General features: G+C 44.0%; 3 protein-coding genes across 3 annotated transcripts; 2 read left to right on the forward strand and 1 right to left on the reverse strand.

Annotated features, from left to right (window-relative positions):
* Positions 1 to 787: 787 nt before the first annotated feature.
* On the reverse strand, positions 788 to 4,173 carry neurod2 (neuronal differentiation 2). The gene is made up of 2 exons (XM_028969647.1): positions 3,905 to 4,173; positions 788 to 2,113 (listed from the first exon to the last, which is right to left on the reverse strand). Exon 2 carries the CDS (start codon positions 2,104 to 2,106, stop codon positions 1,027 to 1,029), a length of 1,080 nt encoding a protein of 359 aa, XP_028825480.1. The 5' UTR covers positions 2,107 to 2,113; positions 3,905 to 4,173; the 3' UTR covers positions 788 to 1,026.
* Positions 4,174 to 7,978: 3,805 nt separating this feature from the next.
* On the forward strand, positions 7,979 to 18,297 carry LOC114784369 (protein phosphatase 1 regulatory subunit 1B-like). The gene is made up of 5 exons (XM_028969711.1): positions 7,979 to 8,312; positions 12,144 to 12,227; positions 14,843 to 14,918; positions 16,587 to 16,694; positions 17,128 to 18,297. Exons 1-5 carry the CDS (start codon positions 8,175 to 8,177, stop codon positions 17,313 to 17,315), a joined length of 594 nt encoding a protein of 197 aa, XP_028825544.1. The 5' UTR covers positions 7,979 to 8,174; the 3' UTR covers positions 17,316 to 18,297.
* Positions 18,298 to 20,561: 2,264 nt separating this feature from the next.
* Positions 20,562 to 22,281, forward strand: LOC114768040 (phenylethanolamine N-methyltransferase-like). Its single transcript, XM_028960110.1, has 4 exons — positions 20,562 to 20,577; positions 20,686 to 20,892; positions 20,992 to 21,199; positions 21,843 to 22,281. Exons 1-4 carry the CDS (start codon positions 20,562 to 20,564, stop codon positions 22,279 to 22,281), a joined length of 870 nt encoding a protein of 289 aa, XP_028815943.1.
* The last annotated feature ends 2 nt before the right edge of the window (positions 22,282 to 22,283 follow it).

The following is a 22,283-nucleotide window of genomic DNA, read 5'->3' on the forward strand; positions in this document are numbered from 1 at the left end:
ATTTGTATAAAACACGCTTTTTATACTGACATGTCTGTTTCTAATCATCTAGAAAATAACTCGACATTTTCACATTAAAAATCTGATGGTCGCCACGGTCCCTTCCTCAGAGGGACCATCTGGGACCCGCTGGCCGCTCCGCCGGGGGTCTTTCTATCCGCGTTATAACACTACATACTCACCGCATCGCATATTTGTTACAGGCCCATATAACTCAATATTTATGTATATTAATAAATGTTTTTTTTTTTTAACAAATTACTTTTATCGTCTGTTAGATTTCTGTTTTTTTTTTATGTTTTAACTCGTCATTCGTTTCGTCCACACAGAATTCCATGTTTTGCATGAAACGGGAATATGAATACAGACGAATTTGGAAGATGTCGTGGTTTATTATATTTCACAAGCGCGGCATGTCTCGCTCCTGCACACACTTATCATTTGCTTCGCGTGTCAGTGAACGAATTTCCCCCAAGTCATTTCTCTATAAAATAACTAGAGATGGTAAAATTGTGGATGAACATTTTAAATTCGCTTTCCTTTTGTCATCGAAAAAGTACCAAAGTGTACAATCCAAAATAAAAGTTACACAATAACTTTAACAATTCGGTTAGAGGACTTTTTTTGTTTTCTTGATTTTTTGCCGGTACGTATTGGCAACTTAAACCAATATTAATATTATTATTAGTAGCGGCAATGTTAATGATAACCACACGAGGTATATTACAGGATATTTTGATCCATGTAATCTACCTTCGTTTGATGTCTTTTTACTGTGATCCAGTTTCACAAGATATTCACAGGCATTTTGATGTACATTTATTTTATTCATTTATTATCATTGTTCCTTTCGTGTCACAGACGAAGCCCATAAAAATAATGCATGGCAGTACAGTATTCATTTTATTTCTTTCTTTCCATGATCGTTTCGTTACATTTAATCAGTGTTTTTATTATTATTATTATTAGTATTGATTAAAACAGCTTTTCTCCTTTACAGATCAGTCCATCCGTTCGTGGATTGCCTCAGTTGTGGAAAAAAGCGTTCAGTTCGTCGTATCCGGGCGCGCGCTCGTGACGCAGCTGCGCGTCGTGGAACGGCGGCGCGTTCTCCGAGTGCGCGCCGCCGCCTCCGCCTCCGCCGCCGCCGCGCGCTCCCGTCGCGCCGTACGCCAGGTGATGGTGCACCGCCGAGCTGCGCGCTCCGGACAGGCCGGCGTAGTGCGCCGAGTAGCCGTACCCCCTCTCCGCGTCCGGCGAGGCCGGCTGCTGCCGCAGGGAGAAGTTGCCGTTGACGCACACCGGGGGGCTGTGGCGCCCCTCGTAGTCCGGGCTGGCGTAGTCCGGGGAGCCCCCGCCCGGGTACGGCCCCTCGTAGGAGTAGTGGCCCTGCAGGCCGTGGGCGCCGGACGGCGGCTGGCAGCGCGGGTACGGGTAGCCGTGGACGGAGAAGGACGGGTTGGCCATGTGGAAGCGGCCGCCGTCCTGGCACGGCTCGGTCAGAAAGTTCCGGGAGCTGAGGTGGAGGCACCCGGCCACCAGGTTGGTGGTGGGCTGGGAGAGGCCCTTGCACAGCGTCTGTACGTAGGAGACCACGTCCGGCCTCTTGCCGTTGCGTAAGATCTCCGACAGCGCCCAGATGTAGTTCTTGGCCAGCCGCAGGGTCTCGATCTTGGACAGTTTCTGGGTTTTGGAGTAGCACGGCACCACCTTGCGCAGGTTGTCCAGTGCCGAGTTCAGGTCGTGCATGCGCGTGCGCTCCCGGGCGTTGGCCTTCATGCGCCGCATTTTGGAGCGCTCCACGCGGGCGGGGGTCATCTTCCTCTTCTTGGGCCCCCGCTTCCTGGGCCTGTCTCCGTCCGCGTCGTCCCCACACTCGTCGTCGTCCATCTCGTCGTCCTCCTCCTCCTCCTCCCCGGCTACGTCAGACTGGGCCCTGCTGCCGTCCCCCTTCACGTCCTCCTCCAGGTCCTCCTCTCCCAGCGGACAGCCGTCCTGCTCCTCCTCTCGGGTTTTGGAGTCCTCGCTGCCGCTGTCCTCCACCCAGGCCGGGAACTTGTGGACGTCCGGCAGCAGAGACTGCTCGTTGAATAGTCTCGTCAGCATGGCGACCCTGGAGCGCAGACGATGGACACACAAGAACACGCATGAAACCGGGAAGTCCAGCGGCGTGTGCTGGCCAGAGTTGTTAATGAATTACGGCAACGACCTCCAAAACGAGCTGGAGATTAGTGAGGGGCAGGGATCAGGCGCCCGCTGAAAAAGCCCTGCTGGCCGCCGCAGCCCCCGGCATATTAATGCCGCCGCCGTCGCCGACCCCAATGTCACCTCCTCCTTTGCACCGAATGAATTATTTACACGAACCGGACGGCGCCATCAGAGACGTTTCCCATCAGCACACTGCCGAAAACGCTGAACCACAGGTTGACTGAGTGCGTAGTGAATTTTTGGGCAAAACACCATCCAAAGGTTACGAACAAATGGGAAAATCGGTTATGGTCGCGTGGAGAAAGGACAACTGCAAAATCGAACATCTGCATCTGCATCTGCGTCAAACGGAACGGAAATGGAAGCCATCAGAAACGAGGTGGACCGCTGCAGGCCCCAGAACACCGGAGGGGGACGTTTTTCTTGCCAAAATGGGACCAAACACCGGCTGATTATTAGTAATAAAGGGAGTATCAGGAATTTTGTGGCTGCTTTTGTAATCTATGCAAATTTTGGCTTAATTGCATAACGAAGCTAAGATGCAGACAAATGTATAATGTAATAGATGAAAAATATAGGTTAAAAAAAGGGGTAAATAAAACAGTTAATTTTCATCAGTTACACCCTTCTGACACCCTTTTACAGCGCAGATTCCAAATACTTTATTATTTTTTATTATTGTCGTTGTTAAAATACTGCAGGCCCGGGACTGTTTTTTTTTTTTTTTTTTTGTGCCACAAACCAGTAATTCCATTCAGTCCTGCGGTGTAATTATGAGGAGCGGGACACCCCCCCCCCCCGTCCACGCGCTCGGTCCCCGCGCTGTGACCTCATCATGGGCCCCGTGGGGCCGTTTGGGCAGCGGGTGACCCCCCCAATCCTGGCGGCATTCCAGCACAGGAGTCTGGCGGAGCCTCCCGTTCCGAAACGCGTTAATAAAAGCGCGCAGATCAGACGGCGACGGTAACGGCGATCGATCTCGTTACTGATAACAATAATGAAGAAAAAACATTAAGAAATCGCACCTTTTTTTTCCCGGGACGTCCGCGCCTCCGATATTTACACGCGAATCTCGGTGCGCGCAGATGGAGAGGATCGGCACCGTTACCGACACGTAACCCCACCGGACGTTACGAACTGTTCACTCGATTTAAACTCGACCCAGACATGTACTTTGTTGGTAATAAACGAGTTTCCTCGCCATTTATTCACTCCGGTTCACACGCTCCCCAGATCGATTTTTTTTTATCGCCGCTGCGCCACGATCTACGTTAATATGGTTATTATTTTAATTACCATAAAGTTTGAGGCGTCACGCCAGCCATCTCCCCCAGTCCCAGCCCGTCAATTACCGCCAGCGTCTGACACGACACGCTGGTTTTCGCCGCTAAATTCGCCGCCACGGGCGTCCACATGTCGACGCGAAACGAGTAAAAAAAACGCCCGTCTCCACCTCGCTGAGTTTAATGATCGTTTACAGTACCGCATAAACGACGTCAACAACGTCAGATCGTATGTGATATTAATGTTTCAAAGCGTCATTTTACGAACCCCTTTCAACACGACAGACCGATTAAAGGGCAAAACGCCGTCCTAATATTAACGCTGTCAAGTACAAGAGCGCCATCTGAATAAAGACTGATTGGTTGATTGATTGATTGATCGATCGATCGATCGATCGATCGGGAGAACTCACCTCCGCGCGGACTCTGGACGGACCCGTTCACATCACCCACCGCCGCATCCGCGCGCTTCGGAGTCGCGGCGCGCCGGATCCCGCACCCGCAGCCGCACGCGCTCCCGCTCCGGTTGTGACGGCGTGGCGGCGCGCGCGGGGCCGTACCAGCTCCGATGCCAGGGCAGATGGTGGGCACGTCACTGGCAGGAGCCATCACACGAGAGCGGGTGATTGACACGCGCCCGCATTCGCAGAGATCGGCTTCCCGAGGGAGGAGGAGCCCGCCATCTGTCGCTGCTACACACACACACACACACACACACACACACTCACACACTCACACGGACGCACAAACAAACAAAAGAGATGCAAAGGCACAAGAGCAGAAAGATTAATTGCGCCAGAACGCATTTTTTTTTATGTATTGCGGAAGCCGCGTAGACTTTTATAAACGATATTTATTATTTTAAAAAGCTTAGAGAATTCTATCCTTCATTATGAGGTGAGCATTTCGGGGCACTTGACGGGCCCGCAGGAGCATCAGTATGGCAAGCCGAAGGACCCAAAAGTCCCCGTTTCACCACGGTTTTTTACCACAGTATTTTACACAGGATGCGTTTTTTTTTTCAGTTTTTTTTTTTGCAGCTTTTTGGGTTTTTTTGCATGCATGTTTATGGACATTTCTGTCTATCTGCGGCTGGTGGAGCAGTTTGGTAAATGAATCCTTCTGTGTATTTTTAAAAGAAGGTTGCCGGTTCAAATCCTGAACTGCCAAGGTGCCACTGAGGTGCCACTGAGGTGCCATTGAGCAAAAAGCGCCGTCCCCACACGCTGCTCCCCGGGCGCCTGTCATGGCTGCCCACTGCTCACCAAGGAGTGAGCGTGTGCTGAGTATCACAATGACAATCACTTTCACTTAAACGTGACATTTCTGGAGGAGGTAGTCACTGTGCACCCTGCCTTAACAATTGTCATTGCGAAGCCACAATGTGCAATTTACATTATACATACATTATAGAACTTGTCACAACAAACACATCTTACTCTATTCAGAATACTTTTAGTGCTTTTAATTGCCCACGTTGACATATTCTTACAGTCCATGTCAGAATATATAGTGTATTTAAACACAGCACATTATTACTGTGCAATACATAGTGTACTGCAATGCTTTGGGCAACACAATACTTATTATGAACTTTATTCATGAAACCAGTTGGTTTATTTAATAAAACCCTATTTGTGGTGTGTCAATGAGAAACTTGTTAGCTTACTCCTCGTAAAGTAAAAAAAAAAATAAAAAAACACACATTCGTTGTAGTCAGCATTCATTTATTCATATTCAGACTGACTCTGACAGCATTGTAATTTATAGTATATCCTGAACAGGGAGGGTGGTTAGCACAGACCAGAACACACTAGAGGGTGGGACTATTTTACATAATTTTCCTGTCCTCTAGTTGACTGCCACGCCTGTAGTCTGTGCCCTGCATGCTTTCCAGAGAATAGGGGGTACAGTGCCATCTGATTGGCTGTTGGACATCCAACCATGATGCAGATTAGTGGCCAGTGATGCTACTAGTGGCACAAATGAGGAAGATAAATTGGGAATATATGTGAAAAGTGGTGCTAACAGAAAGAGTGGGAGGGTGTGAGGAGCATGTAGCCACTTAGCAATTCTGACACCTTTTACTGAAACACACAGTAAAAAAAAAACACCCATCCGTCACGTCACACACTCACGGGGAAATGATCTGCACTGGAATCTGTTCATTGTCACATAATGAGTCAAATATGACATGCCTGTTCGTGTGGGATCACATTCCAGTCATTTTCCATATTAACCTTTACAGTTCATGGTGCAGTATTTTAACAAAATACATTTTTTCATTACATTTCCTTTACATTTAAAGCATTTGGCAGACGCCCTTATCCAGAGCGACTTACAACGTGCTTTCAAGTTACCATCGATGAAGTGATCAGTTCTGGTTCATTAGGACCCCCAACCATGAATACAATCTTTTTATTCACTCTTGTTGTAGATTCTGTACACAAGTTTGACAATATGAAGGTTACAAGTGAATCTAAATATTCTCTAAAGAAGAAGGTCTTGAGCTGTCGTTTGAAGATACTCAGTGACTGAGCTGTTCTGACCTCGAGGTCATGAGCTGTTCTGACCTCGAAGTTCATTCCACCACCGAGGGGCCAAGACAGAGAAGAGTCTGCAAGATCCTGATGTGGTGAAGAATCTGCTGAAATGAATATTAGTTCAGTTTTGGTGGGATTGAGTTTGAGGTGATGGGCTTCCATCCAAGATGAGATGTTGGTTAGACATGCAGAGATTTTGGAAGCAGCATGTAGATCAGAGGGAGGAAAAGAGAAATGAGTTGTGTGTCGTCGGCATAGCATTTTTAGTTTCAGTTGAGCAATCACTATAAATAAAATCAAACCCTGAAGATTGCATGTAACATATGTGCAGATTCTCTGAGTTATAGAAAACGACGTATCAATTCAGACCAGACCACGGTATCACGTTACAATAGACAATAGCAATGTTGTACTGAGACTATATCAGCGTGAAGACCTTGTGGGGTCCAATTTGAGGGCCTTTACAAGAGCGACATCTGCTGCCCATCTTGGTGTGTTGCAAGGTTGACCAATAAACAACAAGAAATCTGACAGCGGATGATGTAATTTTTGGCCAAGCATGTACCTGAACCAGATATTCGACCTGCACTTCATTATGAGTATCTTTGTCAACTAAACAACATAAAATGGTTTTAAATAATAATTACAATGACATCCTTGAAATTGTGTATTGGGGGTCATTTTTGGTGCTGTTTTTATTGTTAAAACGGATTAAGAAAATTTTTTGTTCCTTCCTGTTTTCCATAACCTTAGATCTCTGTGGGTGGGTGGGGTGGGTTTGTGGATCACCCCTCCACCGACCTCATTACTTTGTCCAGATACCTGGATGTAATATAACGTGACCCTGAAGACAGCTGAGTGCCCCCTCAGCTGGTTTCTGTGCAGCCTCTTTGTCTTAAACTGGCTTCAGTGGTCTTGTTCAGCAGAAGCTTATTCCTCACAGCCGTGCCATATCATCTACCCTCTCTTCCTCCCTCTCCCAGTCTCCTTTCAGCTCTGCCGGTGGATCAGTGACACTGCGAGCGTTAGCACAAGGGTTTATTCTCCAGAGAAAGCCTATTGTGGATCAGCAGAACAAAAGAGAACATTCTGCAATTTTTAAAAAAAAGTGATTTATACTCCTGTCGTGTGTGTAAGAGAACTGTGTGGATGGGTGTTTTTTTTTTTACCCTAGGTGGCAACCTATTTAGGTCAATTTCATGTCTGCACAACTGTGTAGCCCCCATGTTGGTGTCCCAATCATCTCAGATGAAAGGCTGACATAAGGCTGCATCCTTTTCTGTTTTTTAACGAAGATCTGAAAAATGAGGGCCATACCACAGATGTCAAAGTTTGTGTGTTTTGCCATCTTATTATGTTTTGCTGATAATGTAGCGCAGCAGATGGATCAACCGTACAAGAATTACCATAGTAACCTGCCTTTTTTAAGACCTCCCACTCTTACTTTATGACACGTATTGTGCATTACGTGTAAAACTATGTTCTTCCTCTGTCAGGATGTCATGTGCATCCCTGTGCACGGGCTTCTGGTCGCTCGTTTTAGTGTCAGTTGTCTGCAACCTTCACTAGTAAGTGCGAAGTCAGATGCCGGATAACCCTGATCTCTGACCTATAAACCTGCGAATGGCCCCACTGCTCCCAGTGTGTGTGTGTGTGTGTTAAGCTGATGATCATCTGTTTAAAACAGGCTATTTCTGGGAAGAAGTGATAACTACTTCACCAATGTGGATCAGTGCCGGAAACAGAAAAAAAAAAAAGAATAATGTCAAAATTCCCTGAAGCGCATGCATGCACACGCCGCTCTCCGCTGCTGTGGGGGATTATGTTTTATTTTGAGTGGCACTCACTGTCACACCCCTGGCCCCTCCCTTGGCTGCCACCCCTCCCGGCACATTCTCCCATTCGCTCGGTCCAGCCCGCTTTTCCTCTCACACTGCACAGGTTACAGCTGAGAAAGAGAGAGAGAAGCAGCCAAGGCAGCAGATACCTGAAGGAGGCGGGGTGAGAGCAGAAGACGGGACGGTGGGGGAAGGGGGACCTTCCAGGGAAATAAAACCCCGGGCTGACCGAGGTCTCGGACTCCAGAGAAGAGTGTGTGTGTGTGTGTGTGTGTGTGTGTGTGTCCCTGAAACTTCCATATATGACAGCGATGCACGACGCGGACGTTCCCACAGAGACACTCTTGGTCGGGGAGGACGATGCCAAGGAGAGGAAGAGGATCCATTTTTCAGTCCCTTCAGTGATGCCAATGCAGCTGGACCCTCGACAAGTAGAGATGGTGCGTGTGTGTGTGTGTGTGTATGTGTGTGAAAGCAAATGCTCTGCCTTTCCTGTTTACATATATTTTACATTCAATGTGTTTTATATATATATGAATGCACTTATAATTATTTGTATGCATAGAAAATCTATAAAGATCAAATTACTTCCAGACCATTTCCATAATATTAATATTAAGTCCATTAGGCCAATCCCAAAAGTCAGAAGTTTTCCCATTTTAAAAATGAGGGCTTTACATTCCCTACAGTTTTTTTCCTTTTCTAGAGTGACCTCCATCAGTTTGCTGTACCACGTTACATAACAGAGTTTTTTGAGTGGGAGAGAGAATGGTCCACTCTGAAAGAAAGCGGTTTATCTGCCGGAAAGCAGCTGCTGTCTCCAATAATGAAAGTGAGATGGAGATATTTCCATTACACTTTGTAAGACCTTTTTTGCGTCAACCAGATTCAATAGTTCACCAGATGGAGGTCTTGAATAAAAACACAGATAATCGATCCGCATGCTTGGTTAGGTAGTGGATGGGGAGGGATTCTAATAGAGATCACATTAGTGAGTAAAACAGGAGGAGACCAGACCCTGTGCTCAACGTTGCCAGATTGGGTGGTGTTGAATTGCATATTCTGGGTAAAAATTGAGGCACCCCACTCTACTGGGTACCTAATAGATATTTAGCTACCCAACTTTTATTAAAGTCTGTTAAGGTATTAAATAGTCCAAAATGAGGTGCATGAAACCTGTCAATCATTACCTTGGGTTCAATCCTTATTGATTAAAAGATGACTAAATTTCATTGACAGAGATTTAAAAAAAGGGCTAGGTGGGTAGTTAGTTCCTCCTCTCCAAGATACAGATAACTCGCTGGTAGCCACTTTTTGTTTTCCAATTGTTTATTTCTGCAAACTCTATAGACATATGTATTTATCTGTCTATAAAAGAGGCTCTAAGGTTAGGGCACCCAGATGGATTCTGGGTAAGAACCATGTTTGCCACAGTCACAGTCTAATTTGGTAAAATGTGGTGTAACTAAACACATGATGCAGATGATAATGCGGGACCGAGTTTCGTACTGGCAGCACACACATCTAACCCAGAGGAGCAAACTTTGCCCCGGCAGCTTGTTTTGGCGGCCTTCCCTGGCACATTCCCTTGGACACCATCAGGGGCAGCAAGTAAAAATTACTTTTTGGTGGGGTGCAAATCAGTTTTGAGATTAGGTCTAACCACTACAATACGCCAAAGCACCATTCTTGTGCATCACACATAAACACACTACTTTAAAAGATAAAATTATAGCAAAAATACAATGTATGGGTTTTCAGTCATTTAGTATATACAAGTAAATTTTGCTCTCCGTCAAACATGCAATTTTTTAAACTATGCAATTTTCAACATTTAATTTTATTCTATAAATACAATATAAAAGATGAGAAGAACAATATTTATTTTTATCAATGCATGCCATCCCTTAGCTCTGAAGCTAATCTGAAAGTTTATTGTTTTTCTTGTGGTGTTCTTCTGTTAAATGGTTCACTTTTTAGGGACGAAACTGAATTTATATGGCAATTCTGTTTCCGGGTGAATTTCCTGAGCGGAGCTGTAACCTCTGCCTTGTGGGAGGGCTTTGGGTGCAGAATTCTGCACCTGAAGGTTCTCCTATACTTTGTATTTGGATGGTGTTCCAGTGCACATGCACCAGTTATAGTGTGAGTCTGTGGTAAAGATTTCTGAGCCTCAAAGGAACAGTACAAATGTCACATGACATTTCGGTCATGGTAAATGAGATCATGGTAAATTGTATTTTTAAACTACACTTAAATGCAGATTATTCACAGTACTCACAGTCGGTATAATGTATAGCTGGTTAATTTTCTGTTTTTCTAAAAGCCACCACTGGACTCAATACCGAGTTTGCCCCTCAGTAGTGGTGCAGCTGAATGGCACTTTTTTCCTCTGCTCTGTAAACTGTCAGGAACTTGTCATTGTCCTTCAATGGCCGTTTTTCCCTGTGGCATACATATTTATAGACAATCTGCTGTGTAACAGTAAAACTACATGAACTCAATGTGTCACTGTAATAAACGAAATGAAAAAAAAAAACACTAAAAGCGAGAAACTCAAAGTGAATTTAGCTAAATAATAAAAATTAATTCCGGATTCAGCCAAACAGCCTCTAAAATCAGTTCAGAGTGAAATTTGAACCATGGTGAAATAAAGTAGGTGAGTTGCTGCTGCGAGGGGATCGTGTCCACCGAACAAACTAACAGCTTTGTCCAGCCTGGTCCTGGACCTAATCCCAGGCAAATGCTGGTTTTTAACACACACGCACACACACACACACACACACACACACACACACACAGTAATAGAGTCTTTTATTGTATTCATTTGTATCAGTAAAGCACAGAAGGACACATGCGATAGGAAGTAGAAGTGTGCATTTGCTCTCTTTATTAAACATGTTTTATTCGGACTGTACTGGGGCATCCTTCAGCAAAATCAAATTTGGCAAATACTCCACAGTGCCCAATCTCTGGATAATCCCTCACATGCTGACCACTTCACCAGCTCTCTCTCCAATTGGGTTACAGCAACACAGAAAAAATAACCATCCGATGACTTGAAATTTTTAGTTAAAATTCAAGACTTAATTAATTCATATAGAATAGAATTTGGATAATTAGAACTAATCTAAACTTGGCAATTTTTAATTATTAGTTCAATTCTCTATGAGCAACCTTGGTTAACTTTCTTGTGTTCATTCATAAGTACCATATCCATAGACAATAAAAAAATATTTTTATCAATATCTGATTCCAAAGAAACTCTTAACCATTCCTCAATAGAGGAATGGCACAGTTAGGTTAGAAGCCAGGGACTATAGGATTAGCTTTCTTCAGCTCATGGACATTGAGGTTCTATCTTCCACATCTTTGAAGGCTACTAGCCAACCACTGCCATCGTTCCAGGAAGAACTGAAGACAGAATACGATCCATCCATGCTCTTGAGATAAAGTGACGGTGTGAAAGATACAATATGGTCCATCCTCAACAAACACCATGTTTTTAATCGTGGTTAAATCCAACCTGCTGCTGTGAGTGGAGGCTGCCTGATCCTACTCATGAACAAGCTTCCAAAACCCACTCCGTCAATGAATCATCTCAACATTCCTCACAAACTGTACTGCTGAGATGTTCATGCATATGTGTGTGTGTGTGTGTGTGTACGTGTGTGGGCGGATGATTTGTGATACGTTGCCATGGAATCTGTGTACTGGAATAAAGAGTAGAAAGATTGAGAGTTTGAGAATTGCGCTCAAAGGGCCCAAACATGAATTTATGTGACCAAAATGACACCATTTTCTCCTGAGCAACCATAAGAATGGCAAATTCGGTAAATAAGTATATTAAGAGGTGAGAACCATACAGGTGTAATGGACATCTTTCCACCTTAACAGGAGGGCAGAAAGCAAGAATGACCATATTTTACATTGTATGTTGGTCATTTCTTTTTCATTTCTTTACAAAAATGTTTCATACTTTAACTGATTAACAAACGAGGAGTGAGTTGAGGAGTTGATTGTTTCAGTGTTTAGGTTTTGGTGTAATTCCTATTTTATGGCCACAAGAAAGAGCTGATCAGTTTGGCCTAAAATGTCACTTACAACCATAAGTGAAAGTGAAGTGATTGTGAAACACTGCAGTACTGCACACGGTGCACACAATGAAATGTGTCCTTTGTATCACCTTGGCAAGTGCCATGACAGGCGCCCAGGGAGCAGTGTGTGGACATTGAGGGTTTCACTCGTTGACATGTTCTAATCTGTTTCAGATCCGTCGCAGGAGGCCAACGCCTGCCACACTGTTCAGGGTGTCAGACCACCCGTCACCAGATGAGGAAAATCCGGCACATCAGGTGACAATAAATACAGCACAGCACATAGCAGCTTTTTTCCACACTGCCCATGAGGCTCTGAGCACGTGCAATTTACAACCCACTACAGTCCCTGACAAAAGTCTTGTCGCTTGTATTCAAATTGACCTGAAGTGCTGCTGAAATATATCTTGAATCAAGATTGTTTACAAGAAATGTCTCATTTTATTTCCAACAGCTTTTGTAATAATGTTTCAGTGCAAAACGAAACTGTCAAAAAGTATTCTAATATTCAAAGCTTGGTAAAGCCCATTGAGTTCATTTTTGCAAAGACATGAGTGTTGTCACCTTGTCATATGACTTCACCTGTGAATAATAATGGATGAATTAGGTCTCAGGTGTGTATTAAAAGAACCGCAGTACACTAGACCTTCACATCAACTGCAACTAGACCTCTGCCTCCATGGTGGAATCGGTGCCCAGAAGCCAGCACTAAACAAAAGACAATTTAAAAAACCATGTGGCATTTGCCAAGGCCCACAGCCTGCTAAAAGGATGGACACTGGTGGATTTTTCACATGAATCTTCTGTTGAGTTACACCACAGTCGGCACAAATATTGCAGGAAACCTACTGGAGCCCGCATGGATCTGAGATTCACCCAGAAAAGAGTGTGAAAAGTTCTGTGGCTGGTGTCTTCCTCCTGTAAGTCGCTTTGGATAAAAGCGTCTGCAAAATAAAGTAAAGTAAAGTAAACTGTGGCGTAAAAATCATGGTCTGGGGTTGCATCCAGTATGGGGGTGTGTGAGAGATCTGCAGGGTGGAAGGCAACATCAATAGTCTGAAATACCAAGAAATCTTAGCTACCTTTTATATTCCCAACCATAAAAGAGGCCAAATTCTGCAGCAGGATGGTGCTCCATCACATACTTCCATCTCCACATCAAAGTTCCTCACGGCGAAGAAGATCAAGATGCTCCAGGATTGGCCAGCCCAGTCACCAGACATGAACATCATTGAGCATGTGTGGGGTAGGATGAAAGAGGAAGCATGGAAGATGAAACCAGAAGATGAACCATATTGATGAACTCTGGGAGGCATGCAAGACTGCTTTCTTCGCTATTCCTGATGACTTCATCAATAAATTGTATGAATCCTTGCCAAACCGCACGGATGTAGTCCTTCAAGCTCATGGAAGTCATACAAGATATTAAATATCTTGTATGTACTACTTCATTTGCTGACATATTTTAGTATTTCCAGCAAATTTGTTCAATTTCTGTATAGGCGACTGTCACGTCTGCGAGCTGGCGGCGAGAGGATCGTGGGGGCGGGACATTCTGATTTATTAAAAATAATTAAAAAAAAAAACTGGGGAAACAAAATGGGAGAATGAAAGCAAACCCACAGGCGTGTGGCGATTGCCAGAACTGAAAACGACTCAACACAAAGGTTGCAGGGTTCACAAAAGAATGTCGCAGCCCCGACCGGCTGCTCCACAGTGCCTTTTACACCCAGCCCCTGTGTCACCAGGTGTCGCCAATCCTGACAGCAACAAAACTTTTGTCTTGCCAAAATTAGACCTTTCTGTTTTGATTAAATGCTAAAAAAAAAAAAATCAGTGAAACTAATTCATTTCATTAATTTGGTAGGGTTTTAGCTTTTCATATGAGCTATTTATAACACCCATTGTTAGACTTTTAATTAAAAGTCAGGTTAATAGCAGGTGTTTTTACAAAATAGATAAGCGACAAGACTTTTGTCAGGGACTGTAGTCAATTCAGACTGTCCACACTCCACCCTGCTTTCTTCATACAACACACATATCTCTCAATACAGAAATCGGCATTCTGTCCACATGGTCGACATCCAGGGTCGGGGTGGAACAGAATATAAGCAAAGTTTTGGCAACTTTACTGTAGTGCAAAAACAAAAAAATGACCATATTTTTTATTAAACACACAGATGACGGTGTTTATTAAATTTTAACAACACATTTTTTGCCACCAAACTGCTTCTGTGTGTTTAATAGTTATGTTATGTCCATTTTGTTCTCACCCCTTAATATTTAACACTGATAAATAATCAGAATTCTGTACTATTGCATTACATTAGTCACAAAACACACACAAAGTGGTGTAGGTGCCAACAGGGCCACATGTCTGCTTCACTGACACAAATGCAGAGTGGCTGGCAGAATATCGTAAGTGATGTTCATGTTGAGATTAATTAGAGTGTTTATACTGATAAAGGACCCCAGCTCTGTTACGTACCAATATATATTACAAGTAACTGATGAACTCATCAACTGAACTAAGTGCAAAAGACAAAATGAACAGAACAAAATGAACCAGAGACATGCTTTACATGTGCATTTACTGTGTAAATACATAATTTTCATTGCCACCATTAGTTTCAGGCCTCTCACTGAATGTGAGATTATTTTTTTCCTCCAAATCTAAATACTAATACAGTATTTTTCCAAAACTGTATAAAGCCCAGTGAACACCACACACACTACACCCTACACACTGCAGTGCTTGGTGTACTTCTCTCTGCTCTCATTCTATTCTGATGCCCCGGGTAAACTAGAACACATCAGAAACGTATTTCTGTCTTTTGTCCTGTGTGAAACATTCCTTGCCGCTCTGCTTGCAGTGGCCACTTGGCGAAAACGGGCTTCTGAAATCCAAAAGGCAGAACGACATGGTTTACCAACCGCCGTCTCTGACAGGTGAGAAAAGCCGGCCTTGTCCGTCGACTCACACAGATGGTCGAGTGGGACGGTGGATGCTGGGTCAATTCTGAGTGGAAGTTGGTCTGTGGACATCTCCGTTCCATCCGTGGCCAGTTGACATAAACCCCTTACCAATGTCATTTCCTGTCACTCCGTCTCTCTCGCGTCTGTGACATGTCTGTCTGTGGGTGGGATGAGAGGATTTGAGGGATAAAACAGGCCAGTCTGTGTCACTCCATCCATTATTCCCTTGTGTGACTGCTTTTTAACTCTCTGTGTGTGTGTGTGTGTGTGTGTGTGTGTGTGTGTGTTAGTGAGGGGGATTAAGGTTGAGGACAGCTGTGCAGTGAGTGTGGACGATGGAATCATTCAGGATTATGGCACAGCATACACGTTTGTAAGGCACAATGCTCACACAGTCACACACACACACACACATACACACACAAATATATATGAATGATAAATGAAGATACTTTTCAGAAGTTGGACATTTCTGTGTTGTCACTTTTGTGATCATCATATGTAATATTCTAATAATGTACGATCCCGTATTTCTGGATTTTGTGAGCCATCATCCATAATCATCAACCTAAACATAAAAGATTTCTCCTTGATCACATTTTACGGTTTACTTTGAACACATTGTACAGTTTACCTTATTTAATCAAATGACATTAAATGTTCTAGTAAAAGTAAATCACACACACTCACACACACATCTACTATCCCTTTGAAGAGGTAAAGCCTTTTCCCATCATGCTGTTCATGTGAAAGGGGGCTGCCATTCATGCTGAGAACTGCTGTGACATGATCGGTAGCACGGCTCTCAGCCTCTCCAGGACGCCCTACAAATCTGTGAATAACGAAGGATGAACGTGACTGGATTAAATTGTATGGAACATGCCCGGGATTCATGTGTCCTTGAAGGACGCTGGCGGACTGCGATCGCGCTGGAGACGTTGTGAATGACAGACCAGCCGGACCACAAAGCACGGAACCCAGCAGTCGACAAGAGCCGCGAAACAATCTCATGTAATGTACAAAAAAATGCACGTTTCACGCTGCAGAGTGCCCTTAAACCGGATCAGATTTCATAAATCATGAGGCACAGCGAGGCTGGCGGGAACATGGTGACCTTGGGCTGCGAGTAGTGGAGAGGGGAGCAGGTCTGAGGAGTGAGTCAGCGCCGCCCGAGGAGAAAAGCCCCTATTGAGGAGCAAATTAGAGCGATGAATGATGGAGATGAAAACAGTGCGTCCAGTACAAGGACAGGGCGCACTGCTACGGTCCGGTCAAGTTCAACACAAAGATCCAGTTGCAGACGTAACACAACACCTGCCGGAGTAACACTTTCATTTCGTTTCTAAGCAACTGAGCATATAGAAATCACATACACACACACACACACACACACACATATATGTGTATATATATAGCAAGTCAAACGTTTTGACGTGCCTGGTAGATGGTAGTTACAGAGATGGAAGATGGAGGCCATTTTGAAGAACCCAGTGCAAGAAGCATATAAAATTGGAAGAAAAGGAGTGTATTATGATTTGTGTGTGCACATTCATGTGTACCTTTAATGTCTGTGTGCTTCAGAAGAACACTGATGATCAGAATAATACTGCGGTTATGATTCCTGTGTGTTGTCATGTGCAGCTATACAGAGGCTGGCCGAGGTCCACATGCAGAACCTGGGCATGTCAGCAGAAGCCGGGGACGATTGTCCCTCGGGGCTGGAGAGCGAACAGGGAAAGCACCCCAGAGGTAATAAAACCAATGGTGGACAATTCCAATTCCCTGTCCCCCTGTCCTCCTAGTCCCCCTGGTCAGTCTTTTCACCTGCAGTGGTTAATTCAAACACTTGGTATCCTCAAGATGGTCTAACATTACGTTTTAAAGTTTTATATCACTATATCAGTGTTACTGCTATATCAGGGCAGTGGTTGGCCTAGCGGGCAAGGAAACGGACCCGTAATCAGAAGGTTTCCGGTTCAAATCCCGAACTGCTGAGGTGCCACTGAGCAAAGTATCTCATCCCTCAGGGGGCAAAGGACACATTTTGTTTCACAATGACAGTCACTTCACTTTCACTTCGCCTGTGACATTCACACATGTGACATTGTTACACTGTGACATTGTTTGAATGAACACCAGAACGTTTGTATGTTGTCCTCATGTTTTTCTGTTGTTTTTTTAGACTCAAACTCAGAAGACAAAACCAGTTCTTCTGAACAGCCGCCCGGGTCAGAGGTCACCACAGACGAACCAAAAATTCCAAAGACAAAATCAGATCGGCACAACAATGCAGAGGATGGTGAGGACGCAGGAGAGGGGGTGCCAATAGAGGGAGACGAGACAGAAGACGAGCCCAGAGGGAACGAATGACAGGAAAAGTGAAAAAGCACAGTTCTGTAAAGACAGCGCGAGACACACACAGTGTGTTCATTTCATTTGGTGTGAAGAGGAGTCGTTCATTTGGTGCCAAGTGGCCAAAGCAGCACCACCAAAGCAAACTTGTCTAATAACATGTCACATCATCCCGATGGGTGTAGCACACGGATGGGGGGTGATGAGATGAGCTGCATTCAATGTCCGTATGAAGCGCTTTGTATTTGAGGCAATGCAAAATGAATTATTATGCATCATTATACAAACTATTATGATTGACTCCCCTTGTGTACTAATGGCCCCTATAGAAGTATTAACCTTATCATTTTAATTTGCTGAACTAGTTTCAACCAAACCAATCCTTACATTTTGTTTACATTCATTAGTTTCAGCTCAAGTAAATAGTATTTCTGGAATCAGTTCCCTAGGTATTTCAATTTCTAACTTACTGATGTGCTCTTACTACATGATAATCTGTATTTTGCATGAAGTACATGCTTGCTTTAGGAACTTACCTCTTTAAAAAAAAAACAATGACATCAAGGCAACAGCAGCTGGGCTTGTTGCAACATATTCATTTGGCATAAACAGGGATGATAATGATGAATGTATAAAATGAACTATTTTAATGAAAATATGTTTTTTTAAGCCCTAGAGTGCTGTTACACCTCACTGTGCTAGCCACTAAAGATCAGCATACCAGGAACTGCTTAAAAACCTTAGATTTGACGTCACCTGTGGTTTCTGTGATGACCTTTATATTAAAAAAAAAAACTGTATTATGTTAACTCTTGTATATAACTAAATCATTCTCATAAAGCATTTATTTTTAAGCCCTTTGTCATATAGGAAATATCTACATGTCTACATATCTACATTATGTTTGTTTTAAGGATAGTGTGCATCATGATGAGGATTCTGAATGAATGCTGATGGTTTAATAGGCCTTTTCATTAAATGCAAGGATCTGAGCAATTCATTTTGTATGCGAATTTGTGTATTTATTTTGTATGTGAATGAAGTCCTATATTCTGGACTCCACTAGGTGGCAATGTAACTGACAAACAATCACATTGCCCTCCAGATGACCTGAAACCAGAACATTTTGTCCATGTTTTTTTACACTGGATAATAAAAGAGGATGTAGAGAACGTTTCTGGTATATTACCATATATTAAAATACATTTCATTATGTTCGGCTCTCAGGGCTCAGGTTATTTTTGCATTTATTTCTTTAGTGACTGTATTAATAACAAGCAGTTAGTGAATAATAAATGTGCTCTGTTTATGTGGCAGACATAATCAAAATCTGAATCTGATTAAATTTACACGTCCTTTGCTAAAAGAAAAAAACAACAAGGAATTTCACATGGAATGGTCAAATGATTTACAATTACATTTACAGCATTTACCAGACGCCCTTATCCATAATCAGTAGTTACAGGGACAGTCCCCCCTGGAGACACTCAGGGTTAAGTGTCTTGCTCAGGGACACAATGATAGTAAGTGGGATTTGAACCTGGGTCTTCTGGTTCACAGGCGAGTGTGTTACCCACTAAGCTACTACCACCCTGTACTGTGCTGCAGTGTTTCACAAATGATGCAAAATATAATAACAAGATAGCAATAACAACAACGAGGTAGATTAAATGTATATGTAAAAAATGCATAGTTTTATGCATAGTTCCCAGAGCCTGTGTGACTATGAATTCTGGATAAGGATCTTTAAGGACTCCACCTCTGTTTCACACACTGCATTATTAAATTAAGGAGGAGACTCAGCCAAACCAACACACCTACAAAACAAATATTTGCAACGTGCCCACCAGTAGTAAAACATTACACTTCGGGTAATGGATTTGTCTATTTTAAACATCAAAAGCAAATATTCCAGTGGTATTTATTTAAGAGCTATTATTCATGTTTTGCTGCACATTGAATATTATAAAAGACAGCTTGTTCTGCATTCATTTTGTAAATAATTTATTAATTTTGTATTGTAGCCTAAATAATAACTCCTATATTGTTCTTGTTTTTCCCCTGTCTGTTTGTAAGCTGTAATGCATTTCTTGACATTTCTTTTAGATTTGTATTAAAAAAACTATTTTTTTCCTATGGGAAAAAACCCTAAATTACCCTAAGCACATTTTAACTTTTGTTCATTTACTTTTGTTCATTGCTAATCTACTTGCTCTTTCACACACTCACACACCACATTTACCTGACTGTCAAATAACTTTATATATCACCAAGGGGCAATTCAATTTTGGGCTGTCCTACTTAATGGTGACACTGGATGAGCATTTCGTGATCATACGTGTGTTCAGGTGGGATTTTCTTATCTTTTCCACTAACGGTCTGCACTTACCTGCAGGGAACAGGCCTTATCTGGACCTTGTCCCATCTGTTCATCTATTTTAGAATGGACATCATTATATATAAGAGTGTCTCATTTTATCATGTGTGTGAGCTTTTTTACTTCCTTTGGTTTTTTAATAAAAACCATTTTAACTGGATTTTTCATGCTTCCCCTTAGTATTTGGAAGTTATAATCCCTTAAAAAAAAGCCATAATGCATAGAAAAGCTTTCTGGGGGTGATGGGTCAGTAAGGTGGTCAGCAGATCTGTTGCCAAAAAAGGCAAGGTTCTAACCCTACAATCTGAGGTCCCACATACTGAATAACCACTAATATTCAGTGGCACTACCACGATTTTGGGAGATTGGTGGTTAGCGATTTGCAGCAATAATTACTATTATTGGACCAAAAATAGCAGGTTAAAATCAAACAAGAAATACTGATGTTATAAGATCATGTCTACTGCAAATCATTTCTTGCGGTTTTCAGTAATTTTCTAATTCTGTGGTATGAGAAATCGTAAAACAAAGAAGAGACATCGTGCAATTGCAATCTTGCATCATATTCCCAATGGGCCTTGCAGCCTGGATTAAAGCTCTTGTTTCTGCAATGGCCCGTCTCTGGCAGAAGCCGGTGGAAATGGAGCTGTAATGGCCAGTGGCTGGTGCTTTAGTGAGATTTGGTGAGATATGTTGGAGCCATGCACGGATTGAGGAGAGGAGGAGGCCCAGAAGGAGTTTTTAGTGAGCGGCGCACCGCAGATCAGGGCTTTTCCCAGATAGCATCAATGCCTGAGGTGGGATGGGTACTCCGTCTGAGTGCTATCAAAGGGGAATTGCCATCTAGATAGATAACATACACACACACGCTCACTTACACTGTAAGGATGCCCCAAAGCAAAGGTACATTTGTGAGGTACACTCTCAAATACACAGGTATAAATACCGTCTGCAACATAAGTACCAGCCCATAGAGACACACAACAAGATACCCAAGTTACACCTGGACAGAAGAAAAACTGAAGAGGATGGAGAAAGAGAGTGAGAAGAAGACTGTGGACATCGATGATGGGGTGGTCGCCATGGCTGTGCGTTACCAGGGCTTCGATCCCGCAGCGTATCTCCAGTACAACTACACTCCACCCCGTGCCGACTTCCAGCGTTCTGACAGCATTGTACCCTGGAAGCTCAGCTGCCTTCACAAAGCCTTCACAGAAGGTGTGTATGTGGGTTCAGACGTCTCAGCAAGTTTATAACGGTATAAAAAGGTTCATTTTGTCTGCCCTGGTTCCTCCTGCCCTCTGTACCGGGTCTCAGGTGACATTGATGGGGATCTCCTCGTGGACATCGGTTCCGGTCCCACCCTGTACCAGGTGATGAGCGGCTGCGAGGTGTTCAGACGTGTGATCCTGACTGACTTCCTGGAGGTGAACCGAAAAGAGCTGAAGACGTGGCTGGGCGGGGGGAGCGGCAGCCTGGACTGGACACCGTACCTGGAGTACGTCTGTCAGCTGGAGGGGAGGAGGTGAGAAGCCCAGAGTAGACCACCAACTTCATCACAGCCTGGTCTCAGATACTTCCAGTCAATTACATTTACATTTTTTGGTGTTAGACACCCTCATCCAAAGCGACGTACAGTCAGTAGTTACAGGGACAGTCTGCCTGGAGGCACTCTCGCTCAGGGACACAATGGTAGTAAGTGGGGTTTGAACCTGTGACTTTGTGGTCTTCTGCTTCATAGGTAAGTGTGTTAACCGCTAGACTACCTCCACCCTACACAGCTCACAGCAGTGCTTTTTAAAGTGTGCCCCGTTTGACGAACGTGCGCTGGTATTGAAACTGAGCAAAGCACCGTCCCCACACACTGGTCCCTGGGCGCCTGTCATGGCTGCCCACTGCTCACCAAAAAAAGCAGAGGACACATTTCATTGTGTCACCGAGTGCTGTGCTGTATTTTATAATGACAGCAATTCTCCTTGTTTGCTAATACAAGCTTTTTGGACAAAGTTAATGAAAGTAGCATTTATGCTACACACTTTGTGCAATGCCCATGATTCCAGGGAGGAAAAATTATTAGTTATTTTTTATGCTTTTGAGCAATATCTCATCCTCAGTATTGTAGAATTCTGTCCCTGCCACCATGAACTCTTCTTATTCATTTCCATCAGCTCATCAGCAGCCAGTGACAAAGCCTCACAGCTTCGCTCCAGAGTGACGGACATCCTACCGATTGATGTTCACCGCCAGCAGCCCCTGGCTTCTGGGGCTCTGCCACCCACAGGAGCCGACTGCCTCGTGTCCTGCTTCTGCCTGGAGAGCGTCAGTCCAGATGTAGCCTCTTTCAACCGAGCACTGGGGAACATCTCCACATTGCTCCGACTTGGTGGGCACCTCCTGCTCATCGGAGCCCTGGGGGAGAGCTTCTACCTCGGGGGGCCGGGCCTGCAGATCCCCGTGGTGCCGCTGGACGAGGCCCAGGTGTGCAACAGCTTGAAGGCCACAGGGTTCGCCCTGGTCCAGCTCAGCGTCTACACCCTTCCCCCCGACATGAGGGTGGGGGTGGACGACGTGTCGGGAGTGTTCTTTGCTAAAGCCAGGAAACTGTAGCT

The sequence above is a fragment of the Denticeps clupeoides genome, chromosome 2 (assembly GCF_900700375.1).
Source record: "Denticeps clupeoides chromosome 2, fDenClu1.1, whole genome shotgun sequence".
Lineage (NCBI taxonomy): Eukaryota > Metazoa > Chordata > Actinopteri > Clupeiformes > Denticipitidae > Denticeps > Denticeps clupeoides.

Excerpts from the sequence above, each read along its gene's own strand:
- neurod2 (XM_028969647.1), bottom strand. The coding sequence starts at position 2,106 with ATGCTGACGAGACTATTCAACGAGCAGTCTCTGCTGCCGGACGTCCAC.
- LOC114784369 (XM_028969711.1), top strand. The coding sequence starts at position 8,175 with ATGACAGCGATGCACGACGCGGACGTTCCCACAGAGACACTCTTGGTC. Across the intron at positions 14,919-16,586 it reads CCAACCGCCGTCTCTGACAG|CTATACAGAGGCTGGCCGAG; the intron begins GTGAGAAAAGCC and ends TGTCATGTGCAG. Across the intron at positions 16,695-17,127 it reads ACAGGGAAAGCACCCCAGAG|ACTCAAACTCAGAAGACAAA; the intron begins GTAATAAAACCA and ends TTGTTTTTTTAG.
- LOC114768040 (XM_028960110.1), top strand. Across the intron at positions 20,893-20,991 it reads TCACAAAGCCTTCACAGAAG|GTGACATTGATGGGGATCTC; the intron begins GTGTGTATGTGG and ends ACCGGGTCTCAG. Across the intron at positions 21,200-21,842 it reads TGTCAGCTGGAGGGGAGGAG|CTCATCAGCAGCCAGTGACA; the intron begins GTGAGAAGCCCA and ends CATTTCCATCAG.